This window comes from Pomacea canaliculata, linkage group LG2, assembly GCF_003073045.1.
Source record: "Pomacea canaliculata isolate SZHN2017 linkage group LG2, ASM307304v1, whole genome shotgun sequence".
Classification (NCBI taxonomy): domain Eukaryota; kingdom Metazoa; phylum Mollusca; class Gastropoda; order Architaenioglossa; family Ampullariidae; genus Pomacea; species Pomacea canaliculata.
In genome coordinates this window covers 25068843-25088505 of record NC_037591.1, presented here as the reverse complement: position 1 = coordinate 25088505, position 19663 = coordinate 25068843, and the positions used below count along the sequence as shown (strand labels likewise).

General features: G+C 37.2%; 1 protein-coding gene across 1 annotated transcript; it reads right to left on the bottom strand.

The window, feature by feature from the left end:
* Positions 1 to 1064: 1064 nt before the first annotated feature.
* Positions 1065 to 19606, bottom strand: LOC112555449 (the record flags this gene model as incomplete). Its single annotated transcript, XM_025223867.1, has 32 exons — positions 1065 to 3891; positions 4186 to 4290; positions 4712 to 4831; positions 5395 to 5479; positions 5635 to 5763; positions 6175 to 6287; positions 6614 to 6681; positions 6953 to 7136; positions 7320 to 7440; positions 7738 to 7863; positions 8010 to 8139; positions 8359 to 8538; positions 9064 to 9373; positions 9824 to 10042; positions 10763 to 10949; positions 11162 to 11284; positions 11447 to 11587; positions 11884 to 12038; positions 12221 to 12302; positions 12692 to 12780; positions 13031 to 13156; positions 13409 to 13537; positions 13964 to 14105; positions 14742 to 14870; positions 15173 to 15276; positions 15917 to 16032; positions 16200 to 16303; positions 16704 to 16780; positions 16896 to 17072; positions 17660 to 17760; positions 18280 to 18496; positions 19238 to 19606. Coding segments are annotated over 32 exons (4683 nt in total), but the record flags the coding sequence as incomplete, so codon positions are not given.
* Positions 19607 to 19663: the final 57 nt, after the last annotated feature.

Sequence of the window (19663 nt, the reverse complement as noted above, 5' to 3'; positions counted from 1 at the left end):
GAAAGCATGAATGTAAGAAGAGATAATTTTTTGTAGCAGTTTCAGATTGTAGTGTGAAACCTGTCGGCCTGTGAAATATCGAGCTTTCTCATGGAGTGATTAACTGAATGCTCCAGGCCTCATACTAAAGTACCTAGGCCAGGAATTATATCAAAATGAAATAATAGTTTTATTAAAAAGAACTTTATTAATCTTGCACCCTTTTTTCAAACCATGGTGATTAATGCATTAAACCAAATGAGATAATGCATGCTGCATTTATGATCAAGCCAACAAAGCATTTTTATGTAGATTAACCAAGCCCTCCAGATCTAAGCATATAGTTTTCATGTGCGATTCAATAAGCTGCTGGAGGTGGAAGAAGTCATAAGTCACAATCATTTCTGTCGTCCTCTGTCATAAATCTCCCATACCACAGAGAAAAACAAGAGTCATTTTATTATATAAATTTGTCAAGAAAAGGAGTTATGTGTCAAAGCCAGTTAAGACATACAGCTTTCTCTTTTTTTAAGCACTTAGGGCAGTAGTCATGTTTACAATTTATAGATTTGACCACATTCTGTTGTTGATCAGTCTCCAATCATTCCATGCAGTAGAAGATTTCCATGTAAGTCCAGAAAATATGTATAGAAAGGCTGTCATGAATTTTAATGATGGAAGTATGCAATTTTACTACATTAATTTTCTGACATACCCAGCCTGCAAGAGTTCATGGGACCCGAAAAGGCCCCTTATGGGCTGAGAAATGGGTATACTTATTGTAGAGATCAAGGCTACTTGTAATGCTTTCATCTGCTCCTTCACCCAGCTAGGACTTAATTTCCATTTACAGCTGTACTTAAATTCTTCCTGTTGCATGACCGCACAAGTCATGAACACAGTCAGCCATCCTGATCTGCTCATGCTGACCTCCTGCATCTACCTCACATCAGACCAGACAAATCTAGGCTGGTCTAAAACCCTACTTCTTTAATAAAAACATCCAGTAGCTGGTCTCCTTTTTCCACATTTTCTCTCTGCCCCTGCCCAACTTTGTAGTTTGTACATGCTGCTTTATTTGTTTCTCATTCCACTTCTTTGTTGAAGTGTATTGTACCCACTGTCAAGCAGGAAATGCACTATATAAGTGCTTTTATTATAATTTATTATTAATTGTATCTAGGTAATCACCTAGGTAATCTGCAGAACAATGCAGAACTCAATGACCAGCTGAACATGTCATGAATAAATTGTACAAATGTTTACATTACTTCCTGGAAACTTTGCCACACAAATTTTAGGCAGTCTTGTTGCAAGTATCTTGTTATCTTTGCAGAAAAAGGTAGCACAACTAAATAACTTCTGGTGGCCTTTTCTTTCCTCTCTAGATTTTATTTTGTACTGCCTTACTATACTCGGCTATATTGTATATGGTGTCTAGTACTAGCCATAACAGCTAAACCTGTAGAATTATTATTGTGCAAGACATTGAGCCTTAAGTATTTAGGCCTTGAAAAAAGTACTCATTATCACTGCTGTCTTAAAACAAGGAGCTCTAAAACAGTGCAAGCCTCTCAAGAGTTCACTAAGTGGCTGGTGAAATAAATTTTAAAGTTACTTGTTCACCCAGTTGATGAGATGCAAACTAGTAGAAACTTGGCATGTGGTGCACCTGGTCAACCTGCTCCTACAAACTGGATGGTGGAGGTTCATGTACTATTTGTTTGGTGGTCTTGTGAGGTGCACAACACCCCTCTCCACCTCCACCCCAACCAAGGGCAACTGATTCTACTTCCTTGAAGAAAATATTAGGAAAGATAAAAAATAAGGTAGAAGTAAACCCTTACAGCATATCATGATGTTAACATGGCATCATCGGGTCAATGCGTTCCCTGATGAAGGCATCATCCAGAGTTCATTTCCTTGCCCACATATTCAAAACCAAGGCAAGATATCTGTTAAAAGATCTCCCCTATGGTCAAAAGACCTAAAGGTTGGTTACTGTCATGTCTCAATTGCCTAAGACACAAAGTGACAGTATCGGGGATGCAAACAGGTTACACAAGCTGTGACTTGCATGGGAAGACAGATACTCATATCCACCACTAGTCCTACATGAAGAAAAGATGGGCACCACCATGTGTGTAAGCCCACAGAAAGGAAATTTGATAGCTGTTGTCGAATTGGTCAAGGCTCAGGTCAATGATGTCTCTAAGGGTGGGAGCAGCAACAAGTGTGCTGCTAAAGCTAATTCCACCATAAAGTTGATGAAAAATGAAAGAACCATAAGAACATGGACCATCTGTACTGCAGTAAGGTAAAAGAATTCACCCATGTGCTTGACACAGGTCTAAGATTCCTAGAGCTTGCACAGAACTATTGACTCAGTATAGACAATATTCTCCATTGAGGAACTGAGGATTGTAGTTTGGCACTCTTTAGATAATTGTCCATTACCAAATCAACAATATTCTGCTATCAAGGTTGTCATCCAGCATCAACAAAGCTAAAACTGGGTTATATCAAGGCACAGACATAGGCAGTGACCATTATTTTTCCCAAATAAGCCATAAAGAGAAGTTCAGATTTAAGCATCACTTTAACAGTCCCCCTCCTATCAACTTGGATTTGGAGAAACTGAGAGACATAAACATTGCTGACATTTTTGAGGTCCAAGTAGGAGGCATATTTGCTGCAATTATGACAAAGAAATATAACCATGGAATGTCTGCAGTATCATTGCAACTATCGAAGGCAGTGTCTCACTACATCCAGAGAATACTCATCTTTATCGTATCCAGTGGCTGTTTAGTGTCAATAATTTACTGTTTAGTAAATATATATTATGCACATGAAAATTCAGGCAGATATGTAAACAAATAAATGTCATTATATTTACATAGATGTGTGCATGCAGGTACACTTTAACATTCTTTGCTTTCTTCATCACTTCTTTCTTGAAATATCTTGACAACCATAAATATGCCAAAACATTAGCTTCTAAAGTATTTTTAAAGTCTAAAACTTCATTTGTACTAGACAAGGTATTTAATATATGATGTAGGACAAACAAAACTGCAGTGATTATGTATTGTGCAAATCTTCTGAGAGCAGAAATGAAAAGCAAATTTTGATAAACTTTTTGATCAATGTTTCTTGCCTGATGGTATTGCGAGCATGCTGCACATGCCAAATACTACCATTGATTCTATGCTAAGTGATGACCAATGGCCATTGCCAAGTGCATAACCCACAGTAATAAAGTCAGTTCCTCAATAACCAAGCCAGATTGCAAATATAAAAACAACTTCTGTAATAATTTCATTGATGAAACTTCGTCATTGGATGATATGCATATAATCACAGAGATTTCGTCTTAGAATGTCACTCAATATCAATCATAACAGTAAATAAACACAAGAAAAGTTAAAAAAACACCTTAAGATGTCATTTTAGGTCTTATTTTTAGAACATGGTCACTCGGGAACACATGCAAGAGAGATCGCATGATGCTTCCATTTTATTCAGAGAAAAATGACTAGCAACATTCCTTTAGTATGTTCCTATTATGCAATTTCTGGCAGTTATTGAAAATCAGTTTTTGCATATTCCAGCCCCTTAATTCTCTCTTCTCCATGAAACAGATAGGAAAGTTAACATATATGGTCACAGGTATCCTCAATTCATTTATTGCAGGGAGCACACTCTGCTTGCACTGCCACTTTGTTGTCGTTTTTGATGGCTAGCTGAATTGGGCAACACAGATGAAACCTGAGAACCCAAAAACTCATGCTGAGGTGTTGGTAGGTGGGAGCTAAGGGCAGGGTAATTAATTTTTTGGCCTTCTTGCTGCTGCATTGTTTGTTGCAGTTGTGGAATTGATCCAGAACTTTTGAAGCCCTGAAGCTGCTGCTGAAAACAAAAAAAATGCACTCATTTGTCACTAGGATTTCAAGATATTCTTTAGCATTTAACAAAAGCAAATGTCTCCAAAATGGATAGATATTCCAGCGAGAAAAGAAATCGACCTAGTCATTTACTTTTTCTGATCTGATGTTTTCCATGTTACATTTTGAAGTCAGTACTCTGTGAAAATGTTTCTAGTAAGGAAGAACATTTTACCAGAGAAATGTATAAACAGTTTCCCACAGACTAGTAGTGTAGATAAATTAGATAGATGATATATAAGAAATTGCACATGCACACCTGTAGTTGTCCCACTAACTGTTGTCGATCAGCTAGCTGGGATGTTTGCAACTCCAGCTCCTTGCGAAGATGCTCCAGCTCTTGTAATAAGCATCGCTCTCGAGCCTGACACAAACGTCCCCAAAACTGAAATTTCTTGATAATATATGTATTAAGCAAGGTTATAACAGGTCCTATTTTTTCAAGTTGCTGATTTTGTAATGAAGGTGATTTATGAGGTTAGTTGAACAATGTTGAAAAACATTTTAATGATGCTAGCAGTTTACATAAGGCAACACTGTACTGCAATTTTAAATTGCTCTCAACTCTACATTAATTTTCACACTAAATAAAAGGAAACATTCTAGCCTCTACTGTGTGAAATGACATTAGTAAACCTGAAAGCTGCCATTCACATATAGATACACAGCAGTCATGAAGTGAAAAGTAAGAAGGGCTGCTGAGCATTTCATAGTGTCTGTACAGAATAAATGCAAAATCACCAAATGCCTGACATATTTCAAAGAAGAGGATATATTTATCATACCTCAGCAATTCTTTCAGCTTCCTGGCGAAACTTCTCTGCTTGTACCTCTCTCTCTTGCTGCAGCATCTGCAGCTGTCTCTCTGCTTTCCTTTTTTCTTCTCGCATAAGTTCTAGCTCATACTGTACATAATTGTTTGCAAACATATTCATTTCATAGGAGCTTGTGTGCAAGTGCACACACATATATGCACATGTAGACTTTCAAAACTAGATAAATACACATAAGCAACTACATATGCTCTAACACAAATTTACTATACTTTCAACAGTATTCGTCTATACAGGCAATCTTCGACTTACAATATTCCGTTCCTATGTCGCGTCGTAAACCGATTTTCGCTGTAAGTCAAAACATACGTACATACTGTACGTAAATAACATACTGTAAGCACTTATCCTATCCTAACACCTATCCTAAAACAGTAATTATTAAAAAACTCATATAAAATATGTTTAATAATGAAATGAAACACGAAGTTTGCGTTACGTTTACGAAGCAAAACCACTGAAGTCAAAACAAGGCTCCATACAGTAAATGGGAGATGTGTTGTAACCCCAAAACATCGTAACACGGGGCTGATGTAACCCGAGGACTGCCTGAATGTATATTGTTCACCATATATATAATTTTAGCCTTTGCCAGCTATTCTAGATTGCTTCCAGAAACCATCTTCTCTCCTTACCAAAAGAGCCTCTTCTCTACGTTTCACAGTAACATCAGACACAAAACCTCTTGCAGCAAGTGTTTCTTTCAAGACCTCCTCATGGCTGAAAACATACACAGCACATAAGATGTTTTCATAAACTGCTGAAGCAATGTCACAGAAAACCACATGCAAAGTACTTAAAATTTCCACTGCATTCTATGATGCGGAATTGTAAATAGTAGATGTTACACAGAAATGGAATGAAAGAAGTAAAACCTTTTGTTTTGTCCCCTTCCTGCTGAACGAGCCCTAGGTACAGGTTTGGTAACTGAACTCTTCATTTTAACTGCTAAATGTACAGGTGCAGAATTTTGGTTCTGTGTTTGGGATGAGCTGGTGTCTTTCCTGTTTTGAAGAGAAAATATTTACCCTGTTTATAACTTACTCATTTGTTTATTTGTTGAGCAAAGCAAGCAGGATTTTCAAATAGCACAAATCAAATAAATCTATTTTCGTTTAAATGGATAATGGATTCAGATAAGGATTTTGTAGTTCAATCCTATTCTTGAAATAATCTCCTGTAGATTGAATGTATTGTACACTTTTTTCTACATATGTATTATTATAAAATATATTGCATATATTTGATCATTAGAAAGAAAGTTGAGTAGAACAGAGAAAAAGAAAAATAGGGGATTTCAAACTACAGAAGAAGGTAAAATATGTAACTATTGTAACTATCATGCTTTTAGCAAGCTTGTTTCAACCCATTTTCCATTTATTCTGAGATTTTCTGATACCATTCTCTTACTTTTTCACAATAGCTGTTTCACTTGAGCTGCTGTCAGACATATGCTCCTTGAGGATTTGTCAAGGTTCCTTTCTAAACTTTTCATAGAACTTGCATGGTTCCTGTTGACCTGGGTAGACTAGAAAGCAATTCATGTTGAACTTGCAAGCTCTTGTGCAATAGGATAAGCAATGATGTATGTTAGTTTAGAGTCCCATGTTTAAGTATTCTGAATTCCAAGCAAATGATATGTACGTGTGCAACAGAACATCTACTCAATGCAATACTGTCAAGAATCAACATAAATTAATAAAAATTTCATTGCATAAAGAAAGCCAATCAGTCATCTCTTTATTCACCATTTTCAAGAATTGGTGGTATTGCACAGGAAATAACTCTGTCTTTTTTAATCATTATCTTTCAGTAATTGTTACTAAATTCTCATATATATTCTATTCTCATTACCACGGCTAAAGGTAAGCTCTGCACTGCCTTCTTTGTTGTAAAGTTAGTGCCTAATCCACTCCTATTAGCTGCAACACACAAAAACATGACTGAACAACCTTGAGGTGACTGACAAAATAAGGTAAAAGAAATCAGTGTTGATTAAAAAAAGCGTCACAATAACATACTAGAGAATCCAGATAAACTCACTGCTTTATCCATGTGCTTTATCCACTAATGTTTAGATATTTGCTGGAAAATTATATAGTCACAGAAAAAAATTATATTAACAAAAGGAAGAAGACGTGGAGAATAAGGAGAATTGTTATTGTCAAAGTAACATCATCAAAATCATCATACCTGGTGTTAAAACTTTGTTTATGTGAATAGAAGACATTGAACTGTCAAAGATAGTGTGATGATGGCCATCATCATCAGAGACATCACTGGTATTATCAGCCTCATTTCCATCATCATCATTGTCCAGCATTACATCTCCTTCTACAAAATTACCATCAAGCTCTTGCCGCAGCCATGTAGGTACCTGTGCGTTGAAACCAGTCAGCAAGATAAATTGAGTTGAAAAACAAAATCAGATGTGAGGCTAGTGATATATAAAGTGCATGAAGATAATGCATATTCAGAAATCCCACAACATCCTAAAGATATAACTTCTGCAGCCGGCTATGTAGTGACTACGATAAAAATCAAAACTATGGTAACTCACTGTGCTTTGAGTATCAATCTCTGATGCTTCAGACGAATATTCATCACCTGCCTCATGGCTTGATGTTGACAACTGTTTTGGGCTGTGTGTCACCTCACATGGGGCCACTTGTGGTCGCCTCCTTAACAGTGAGGCAATATTGAGGCAGGTTGTGAGAAAAAGAGATATTTGACACTAAAACAATTAGATAAAACATGATAAGTGAAAGGTAAAGAAATATGAATTTCCAATACTTCTTTCTTTGTATAAAAAAAAAAAATAAAGGTCATCCCTTAACCTGTTCAGGTCTTTAAGGAGTGAGGTGTTTAGAGACCACTTATCACTTATACATACACTACAGTTTATTATTAAGCTATTTCACATCAACTTAAAAAAAAAACCTACACAGTCTGATAGTTGGTCATCATTGTTATTGTACCTGAAACTCCGCTTCTTGAGAGTGCGACGGCGTGGTGGAGGGGCTGTTGTCTCAACTTGAATAAACAGGTTCTCACCATGGCAGAAGACATTGCCAAGCAACATTTTCTCATTACTCTGCATTATTCTAATCAAAGAAACAACAGAAATAAGCAGTACTAGAATGTCTGGAAAGTATGTGGCATGGCTGCTATAATGTGATGCAATGTTTGTGCATGTGCACCATGTGAAATATAAGCATGAAAACACAAAGATTAAACGAGGTTTCATCACCTTATAAGTTCCACTGGTTCAAGGATGATCACACAGTTGTCTCTCCCTCCATCTTTGTCTCTCTCACCATCCAAATCTCTTCCATTATCCCGGCTGCTTGCACTTAATGACCTTCGGACTTGAGTTTCAGCTTATGTGAAATAAAGACATTAAAAGTCCTCTTAAATTACTGCACCATGTTCTAAAAAACACTCTTGAATGTATTTGATATAGGCATCCATGCGCACACACACACACATATGTGTCTACATGCACACAAATATCAACATACATATGCTAGTGAGGATATACATGCAAACACACTCATGTGTGAACTTTTGCCAAAACACACGTGCACACAAAAGCACACCTATTGGTCTGAAGCCAGTTTTGATGTCACATGGAAGTGTAGAGCTGTCAGCAGTAGTGTTCACCACCTCCCCACTACCATTGGCAGATGTAACAATACCACTGTCAACATGGGAACAAGAGGTCAAGGTCTTCAAAGAGCATTCATCTTGTTGAGGATCACCAGCAGTGGCACAGGAATCTGAAATTAGACATCCTCCAGATACCATTCAGTTTTATAGTTCAGTCAAATATGGACAGAGGCATAGGAAGATGCTTGGGTTTGAGTAAGGAGGGGGGAACTCCATGCTGACAGTGAATGGCATTCACATTATTGCAACTTCAATATCTCTTTTGAGGGGGCAGCTTCCCCCCTTGCTCCCCTGATTCATAAGCCACTGATGGACAGTTAAAACTAAAATGCATTTACTTGGCAGATAACTAAGAAATTCCACACTGTAAAGACTTAATAAAATGTAACATATGCTACAATTTAAAAGATGTTAGTTTGAATAGATGTTTTTACTTATTATTCTTTTTTGCAACACTGGAACACATTTTTGACCTTGGTTTGACATTGCATGGAAGCAGCCACTTTATGGCTAAATTGAGACAAAGGGTGAATGTCAACAACAATGTCTCTGATCTATGTACACACAGAATGATCTAAGATTTAGTTTTTTAGAGGATAAGAGGTAGGAGCTTGATGGCTGCTTTTAGTTTTAACCTGGCAGGGCTTTAGATGGCTGCATGATAAAACTAGAAGAAGGGGCATTTTGTTGTGGCCGATTGCGTGGAGTTACTTCCTCCTTCCCATCTTCTAAGGCAGCTGAAAGTTTGGTGGTGCTGCTGCAGAGGCTTGAACGACTGCTTCCCGCTTCTGTGTTGCCTGCTGATGTAGTGCTTGAGGTGGTGGTGGTGGTGGTGGTGGCATCTTCATCTTGTTGTGATGGTGCAGCACTGTAGCGAAGGCCCCAATAAAAGAGTTCATGATCCTTTGTGCAGGCCACAGTATAATGATCACCACACTGAACATGCTGGAAAATACATAAGCGCACGCACACACAATATTATCTCAGTCCAATTAGAAGAAATTATATGCCACTGTACTGAGCAATTTTTCATGATGTCCAAAATAATATCAAAATAACAGCTGTAGTCTATATTCTGAAACACAACAAATACTTTTTATCATTGTTTAGCCTCCTCTTTGTTCCATTCTTTAAAAAAAAAAAAAACCCTAAAACTCTATGCCATACAAGGTGAATGAACAAAAAGTAATGACAGCAGAGTTTTAATTATAATTTAACAAAGAAGATAAAATTTTAAGTGGAGTTTTAAATTTGACTTGGAATACCCTAAAGTTTACTCAAAATCAGATTTAAACATGCATCATGCTGCCTTAGATGCTTTTTAACCAAGATAAATTAAGAAAACATTAGCAACTAGCAGACTAGCAAAAAGCAGATGATTTAACTTTTTCTCACATTGACAGATTTATGTGTCAAAGATTTGACCTCTGTTGGAGCATGAATACTTTTAACATTGCCTGTGCCAAGCTGACCCTCAAAGTTGCGGCCAAAAGTGTACACATGGCCTGCTTCCACAATAACCGCTGAGTGATGTCGCCCCATAGCCACAGCAACCACTCGATGTCGTGCTAGTGCACGTACAGGTGTAGGTTCACTTGTCCCTTCCACTTCAGTCTAAATATAACGTGAGATAGAAAAAATCAGCATAAATTTCAAATTACTGAATAAAATGCATGTTCCTAATAATCACAACAGCAGAAAACCATCCATAACTTTTCATGTTATTATTGCTGACTGAAATATATGTCATCCTGCAGTCAAAACACATAAGAATTCTCAGGATTACTAATGCATTTTTATAAATATCTTTAGAACAAATGAGAGATGATGTGTGCACACGGTTCAAAACATAAGGGCAATAAAATACTCATACAAAGGTCATGTTGTACTTGCAAATGCATGTGTATGCATATAGTAGTATGGAAAATGGCATGCATACATACGCATGCACACACAGAGGAATAGGTAGAGGCTTGGCAGTGGCAGTTACTGGCCAGGTGACAACCCCGTGACCAAATGAGGGTGGGAGGGGATGGACTAGTGACAGAATGGAGGTGTGGGGATGTTTTAGAGAGAGGTCGGGTGTGAAGGTCAGGTGAAGAGGGCAGGAGGATGGAACATGAGGGGACAGCGCAGAAGTGAGAGCTATGACTCACTGAGAGCGCGAGTGTGTGGTGCATTAAAATAAAAGAACTTGGAACCCATGAGAGTGTTATGTTTGTTCTTGTGGTGAGATCTGGAAAGCAACCCTCATCTACCCTGTTACATACCCGTGTGTGCACACACACACACACAGAAACCCCAGGTACATTCATCTACAGCCTAAAAACTGACCTTGGTAAAAATGTTCTTCATGGCCATTAGGAATCCCTGTCTGTTGTTGAGACCAAGCTTATTATATTCATTACTGCCACATGCAAACACACCACCCATGTCTGTTACAAGCATGGTGCCATCCATGCCACACTGCACATCACGAAACACAACTGGCTCCCGCAAAGTAACCCTCACTGGTTGACAGCTGCAAATCAGATGAAAACTGTGTGATTTCTCATGCTGCTCTCTCTCTCTGATGTCTGCTACTTCTAGTTTTCAGCTAGCACTTTAGCCTGCCTCTTCCACAGACACTGAAACTATACAGTTCAACACTAAAATTGTGCACAAAACTTTCAAACATAACATATGAATATAAGAATCTGCTGTATTTGTGCATGTGTGTGTCAATAGACTTACTGACAATCTTCTGTTCCCAAACCTAACTGACCACGCTGTCCTTGTCCCCAGCTATATACATCTCCATCACGACCTACAACCACCACATGCTGCTGTCCACATCCTATAACCACAACATCAACACTGCAACAAAAATGCCACATTATACTTTAAATACACATTTTAAAAGCATTGTAAAAGCAATTAAAAGATATTTTCCACATCTGCTGCTGAAGAAAGTAAAATGCAAAAGTGCACATTCATGCACGTGCACACACACACAATTTCAGAATCTCATGAGCTAACCTTAGCAAGGCCTCAATAAGTCGTGGTTTCAAGGCTGTTGACCAGTCCCCATGACCAAGACAACCGGTGGCTCCATCACCACATGTCAGTACTAGTCCATTGTTACTACCAAAGACACTGAACCCATCTCCACAGCTGACACTGCAATTTACTTAAAATTCTGTCAAAGTTATTCATGCCAAGTTCCAGTAACCTACAATAAGATTTCAATTCCTGAGTGGCATTCGTGCCAATGAGTAAATATCACAAAGTAACATTTGTCTTCCATATCTATCACAATTGATGTATCGCATATGGTGTCTATACATTTATTCCAAACTGCAACATTTTTAGATTCTGTCTTTGCCATTTTCTGAAATTCCATCTTTGCTGGAATTAGTGTGTATTAGCTGGAATAGTTATTCTTTGTATCAAGGATTTGATTCAAGGAGCCTTACATGGTGACTGATTTTCCCTTCAAAGCCTCCACAAGGCAAGGGTTAGAACGACCTTGGGTGTCACCATGTCCAAGTTGACCCTTCACTCCATGACCCCAGCTATAAACCTGATGTTCTGTGGTAACCACCACAACATGGTCGGGGCTTACAGCCACCTGTGTGATCAACAAACAAATGGATAAACAGAAAAATAAATGGATAGGACGATAAAACAAAACACCTGAGGTATGAGATGATGAAGAGGATGATTATTTTTACACATGTGCACACTTATATACACCCAGACACATATTCATAAGTAAAGGTATCATTATAGCAGAAAAGACTCCTTACATACTTGTCTTATCTTCATGCGCGGAGGAAGGCCTGTAATGCAGGACATTGAGCCAGTTGCTGACTGCAGGTAGTATAAAACAGATCTGAAGAAAAACATCAAGATGGTTTAATTTGTGACCATACATTAACGTGTTCATTTCTGAGTGCATACATGTGGGAATGCATTTGCCTTTCTTATTTCAAATATCCATAAGCATAAATATTCATCTGTTCAACTCCTGTTTCTTGAACCATTTTGTGAAAATTCAAAAGTGTTAACATTTTTTGCAAATACCAGTAAATATTAAGAATGACAATAATTATTATCGCAGGAACCCTACATCTCCAATTCAAACTTTATTTTTACTACTTATTATGGAAAGAATGATCAAAGAATTACACCATTCAAAGGCAGTTCCTTAAATACAAGAACCGATGAGTTAGTCTGCCAGCGTTCATGAGTTTCCACTTGTGCAGGCTTCACTGTTCATACCTGATTTTCTTTCGATGGCTGATGCTTTCTGCTGATGTCATTACCTCCTCCTCAAGTTCAGAGGTTGAGTCATCAAACTTGCTCATTAACTTAAACACAAAATATTTTATGTTACTTAGCACTAAAAATTTACATTCTCTGTAGTTATACAGTGGCCAAAGTTAAGAGCAATTTTTATCACTAAAACTGAAACACACTGAAGCTGCAAATTTTTGTCATAAGCTGATGAGAGTTGTTAATGCATATTTATAAGCCCTATTTAATATGAATCTTGATCAGATAATATGTAAGTTTTTATATTACTTATAAGAGAAATAAATCCATTAGAATTAGATTTACCTGTGGCAGGTGTGTGTAAAGAATGTCATAGGCTGAAGGTCGAAGGTCATGGTCATGTTGTAACATAAGTGAAACAAGTTCACGAAATTCTGTGCTGTAGTTGCCTTTGATGGGAGTAAACTGACCCTGTCACATTTTGTAAGGCATTATAATGGCAGCATCATGACTGTTTTCTTTATCTTAACGATTAAGCCAGATACAAATGCTCCTCTTATCATCCATATAATTATCCTTTCTGCCACTCAAATCTCCTCTTGTTTTTCTTATGCTTTAACTTTATAGTTGTCTTCAACATCTATTCACTACAAGGCAGTATTAAATTTGCACAACATGCAACACATGTGCATAAAATAGTAAAATGAATTGTTGTTTCATCACCTTGACAATTTTGTTGACCAGCAGTGGTAGATTGGAGCCCTCAAAGGTTTTCTGAAGACAGGCCATCTCATACAGAATGCATCCCAGAGCCCAAATGTCAGACTTGTAGCTATAGGGCTTACCTTCACACTAATGTCATGAACCAAATGAACCAAACCACATGTTCAAGAACATATTAATTATTATAACTGTACAGATAAATAATCTGCAAAGTCACAAAAATTAACTCTCTCACACTTACATACATGGAAAAAATTGGAAACCGTTTATCAAAACAAAAGTTTAATATTTCTTATCATTTACATCAAAACCAGCATCCACTTCTAAAACTAGAAGCCTCATAAAGTTCTATTTTTTAAAACATGAAACAGAAAATTTATCTTCTTCTTGCCATGCATCATCTCACCTTCATTGCCCATTTCAATAGCAAAAAGATAAAATGATATGCACATTATTAAGTTTATTATTGTCTATTTCATACTGTTTACATGTAGAACTTCAGAGGAATATGTTAAAGATATTTTCCCATTACCATTACCAATGTTAGTGACTCACCATCTCTGGACTGATGTAGTAAGGTGTCCCCAGTACAGTATGTGCCCCCTTGTTGGCAGAGCCCAGATTTTTGGAGATACCAAAGTCCCCAACCTTCACCACTCCCTCTTTTGTCAGGAAAATGTTGTCCGTTTTTAGGTCCCTGCAACCCCAAAGGACCTAGCGACTCAAACAGTATCAATTACAGAATATATTTATTGGATGGAGTACAATGCTAAACAGACCATAATGTGCACCAGCTCTTTGTAAATCTTATACAATGTAGTACAGGCTGGCTTAAAGGCCAGCAGAAGGCCAGCTGGTTGGCTGCAGTGTGGTAGGCTACCTGGTTACACATTTATTTAATATAAAAGGCCAAAGAAAAAATCCATTTTTAGATTGCTTGGGGAGTGGAGTGTTAAAGCCCACATGTTTCTCAGGGTCAGCTTTTTTTGTGTAAGGATGGTGCCATTCTCCTCTTCAGATTGATTTTCCTTCCCCAACCTTCTATGGAGTCAGGTACCCATTTCTGACAGCTGGTTCAACTGGAGATCACACAGATCAAACGGTGTGTCTCTAGCATCAGACACTAGTGACTGAGCTATCAGCTTCCCCATTTGATATGCATAAAGTGTGTATGAACAAAGTCAGCAGTGAAAACAGTAATATTAGATGTTTATACATACAAGCTAAACAGAGCACATTTATGCTAAAATACCATTTAAATGTGAGCTAGGTAGCATGATGCAGAAAAGTGGACTGGTTCCATATACTTAAACTTAAGTATTATTGTACTCACCTGTGCAGGATGTTGTGCTGATGTATATACTGAATGGCAGCTACTATTTGCTGGAATATGCACAGTACCTCCCTCTCTCGATCAGCTCCATTACATTGATCTTGCTGTGACAGGAACTGAGCCAAGGTCCTACAAAAACAAACATGTACAAAAACCCACACTGGCACACGCAAACACAAATATGTAACTGTGTAACCTACCACATGGCACACCAACTGGTGGAGACAATGCTTAAAACATAACTGTAGGAAATTATACCTTTAATAGGGCAGCACACACACACAGTGAACATACATCCACATACATATTTACACTTCATGGCCAGCTTCTTAGAAAATGTTGATGCTGCCTACATAAATTGTTGTAAATGCTAATAACTGTTATAAAAACTGCCTGAATGTATTGAGGATACGTGAAAAGAATTTATATACCCGGCATCAGCATACTCCATCTCAATCATAAGTACGCCATCCTCTTCAAAACTGTCGAAATATCTAATAATATTTGGATGATCCAGTAGTGCCAGAACATTCACCTGTCACATAAATGTGTTACACCATTCTCAAAATTTAATTGCTAATGCAGTGCTAGTATCAATTTTAGGATTTTCATCGTCATTCTTATCCTTTATCATTATCATCACCACCACAATCTACCTCATTGGATATGTGACATTGACATTCATGTTGATAACCATAAATTTCAGTATTTTTTTTAAAAATTGTGAAAAAACATTAGGGGAGAAGAAACCAAAATTATAAACTTCTCAGTAGCAAAAATAAACTGCTCCACCTCAATCATCTTGAAACAGCACTTTCTTGTACATTTTATATATATCTCCAATAGCATGTCCAAAATTAAGGTTACACAAAATGTATGATTACTAGGATGTCTAGTCCCTTAGGCAGTAGATTCTAGTGGTTGCTCTTTTTTATTTACATAGTAAAATTTGTTTACTCTAATGCACATATGTGTGGCCCAGTTTTTTTTTTTCTATTGCTGAAAACAATGCATGTGTTGACACACTGCTCTGTGAATGTGCTAGAATTCATTGTGCTGATTTATTTTTACTCAAATAATTGTATTAGTTTATGACATAAAAAAAATGTAGAGTGAGCAAAATGTCTTGGATATTTTTTATGACATTATTTCTGAATCATAAATAGTACACAAACCTCGTTAAGGGCCATCTGCCGTTCACTGGCTGTCAGATCATGCATGTTGATCTCTTTAAGTATAACTAATGAGTCATCATCTTTCTTCTTATATAAAACAGCTGCACCATAGGCTCCTGGTAAATGATAAAAAGTGCTATAAGGAGCATCAACATTTTTAATTTCGTGGTTCAGTCTCTCTCTCTCTCACACACACATTCTCTCTCTCTCTCTCTCTCTTTCTCATGTAAGCACACAAATTCAAATTCATAGGATAAGTACTTGCTTGTTCCCCAGCACTTACCTTTTCCCACCGTCCGTATTTTCTCAAAACCAGCTAAAGATTGCTGATGTTGTCCACTCCAGAAGCGAAGTTTATCAAGTCGAAAGTACAGTTCTCCAACACAGCTGTAACAAGCACTTTTCAAATCATACACATTTATCAAAATACAAATCACATGAAATATGTCTCCACAGTTAGTCTGTACCACCTTTCTTTTTTAGCAAAATTTTGTATATGCTGTCCTTCTCCTGGTTGCTCTGACCATGCCATGGCTTTATCTGCTGCCCTCCCCTCCTACCACCAGCATCTCAAGTCGGCCAAGCTATGGAAGAGGGCCGTCAGGTGTTGGAACCAGGTGGCTACAGATAAGCTGCAAGCTTGTCTTTCCTACTCTGACTGAGGTGCACTGACATTCATGAGCCACTCTCAAGGCTAAAGAGAATGCAAAAATTGCTGCTTACAGGTACAGCAATGATTTGCACAAACCATTCACGGCAACCCCCAGTCTCACTTACATTATCTCACCTGATAGATGCTGCCTCATCAGCCTTTCTCTGTACAGGATCTATTCCCACCAGGTCTCTCCATACCCCAACAGTAACCTGTCAGATAAGACATCTGCTATACATGAAAAGAAATCAGACATCTTTTCATTGCCATCATCATCATCACTGTTCAACAAAATATAAATCTCCGACATAACTTTTACAAACTCACCCCTAAAGCTGTTTCCATCTCTTTTGCTAGAGTCAATGCTTCCGATGCCTGGAAACTTGAACAAGCCAAAAAATCAAAACGTGGCCTTAACTGGGTGTCTTTGAAACAATGTTCATCTCTCAGCCGTGTGAAGAAGTCATGGATCACTTTGTCTGACACTGTATCACGTGACAGTTGCTACAAAGGGTTAAAATAGATTTTGAAATTTTTTGTAACACCAGTTTGATTCAACAATAAAAGGTTACAGAAAAAAATACACCGAAATCCTTAAAAGACTAACATTAGTTTTGGACTGCTTTCCTATTGTTACAAGTAGCACACATCAATTGATACATATTATACAGAATGTCGAGGACATCATCCTGATAGCTTTATTAGTAAGGGTAATTGTAATAATAAAATTCATCACAACAGGACTACTCCAGCCACATCTGTACAAGAACTACTTTACCTCCACCATCAAAGAGAATACTGATTATGATTTATATACCATAAATGTATGTGTACCACCTACAATTTATATTAAATGCAATTCTCATCATATTCAATTTTAAATAGTCAACTGAATAGCTGAAAATGTTTCCCTAACTAATCAATTTTAATTTACCAAATAAACAACAAGTTGAGTTAAAATTTATGATATTTTGTCCCAGGTGTTTTAGTTTTCCTTCAGCTTTTAAAGCCTCCATCACAAAATGAGAAATTTTCAAAAATCTAACTAATAAATAATAATAAAGGTCAAATATTTTCTTAGGGTTGCTTACTTTATCTTCCACACATGTAAGATGGATTGAAGACCCAACAGTACTAAGCACAAATGCTACACTGTGCACCTGTCGACCTGTCAAGCTGTGTGAAATTAAGGCTAATAAAGAAAAAAAGAGATTATTCAATGATCTTTTATTTCCTGTTAAGTGATATAACTCTGATTAAGATGTTAACAGACAATGCTTCTTATGGTTTTCAAATGATCTAACTAAACATTATAATACTTAGCAATTTGAAAGTTCAATATTCCCATCGTAGTGCACAAATAGTGTAAAATAAACAGAAAGAAAGCATCTAACAATTAAAAATGATGTAATACATGTTCTACATATATATAACTATGTTCATCAAGCTGAATATTCCAGTCAACTGATTCTTAATACTGTACAAACAACACTCTGCATCTCTATCACATCCTCTCCACTTACTGCCTCCTCCAAAAATGTTTAATGCTTTCACTTGAAAGATTTTAGTAAGAAGATTGCTTAAAGTATAAGCAACATGAACAAACAGGGAAATAAAAGTAAAAAATAGAAGACTAATTATAGACCCTAAATACTCTAAAGCAAAGAAAGAAAATATTTGTACAAAAAAAGAAGAAGAAAATCAAGCTTACACAGAATGCCATCTAGTGTCTGGCTGTCATTATTATACTGCAGGAGACTGGTGCCTAGCAGCACAGCATGACGCAATACAGATATGTTCCGAAATTTGTTGGACACTAAAACCAGTCTCGATGTCGCAGTCTCTGCTCTTTGACCTTTGCCTCCATAAACATCATCCACTGATATTGCTTCATCCTTTATATCAAGAGGCACCCCTTCATCCTCCACCTGTGTGTGTAATTGGATGTAGCTTTTAAAGCACAGCCTTTATGTGTCAGAAATTATAAGTATGGTGCATGGAATAAACACTTTATGGCGAAGACAACTAGGTTACACTCAGATGCAGAGCAGAAGGGCACTCGCTCCAGATTTTCTTAAACTTGCTAAACTCTCACCTAGGCAGAAATGGAGATATGACTTATCAAGGAAGGTAAAGACAGTAGAAAAAGAGGGCTGGGATCTGACCTTCACTTGTCATGCCTTAGACATAGTGAACTGCTTAAACTCACTGCCTCTAAAGCTTCTTAGGCTATGACTTGTAACCATTACTTCAGAAACATTTGACAACTGTTTGTGTGTGAGTGAGGGAAAGAGAGAAAGAAGACAGGATATATAAAAGGGCACGAAACAGAACAGTTTACAATTTATCCAAGATTAAGAACTATAAACAATTCATCAGAAAAGGTTAACTTAATTCTGTTAAGCTCAGATGCTATTTTGCACACCCTCAAAAATATCATTTTTCAAGTAAAACATCTCAATTTGTCTGTATTCTTCAAAAGACATGATGCAAAGTAGTGAAATATTAGTAATAATAATTCCTTTAAGAAAGAAATTATCACCATCATATCACTATCATTAATAATTCATGATCCTTCGAGGCTGTCAAAATACTCAGAAAAAAAAACAAAGTTTTCAGGAAATAAGTTATTTTTACAACTAATTATCATGTAATAAAGAATTACTTGCCTGATGTGTGGGTAAGTTACTGTGAATATAATCGATTCCTTCCTGGCCCAGGGTTGATAACAGTGTATGCTTCTGTGTGGAAATAACAGTAGACTGGGAGTGACAATGTCGGTTTTGTACTGTTCTTTTGTCGTCAGTTTCCTTTTCCTTACAGTTTTCACCAAAAAGTTCTGTTTGAATCTCATTGTGTCCAGCACACTCTCTGGTAATCTGATGTAAATTCTGCAGTGATTGGCTAACCGATAATGAAAGAGCTGGTATAGGGTAGGAGATACTATCAATTTTGACCCCTCCTTCAAGAGGAATGTCATGATCAGATGTCACTTGTGAGACTGGCGCTTCTGGCAGGGATTTTTGATGCTGTTGTGGTCATGACTGATGAAGAATTTCTCTTGAAATGCTCGGCCACTAGAGTAAAATTGATAA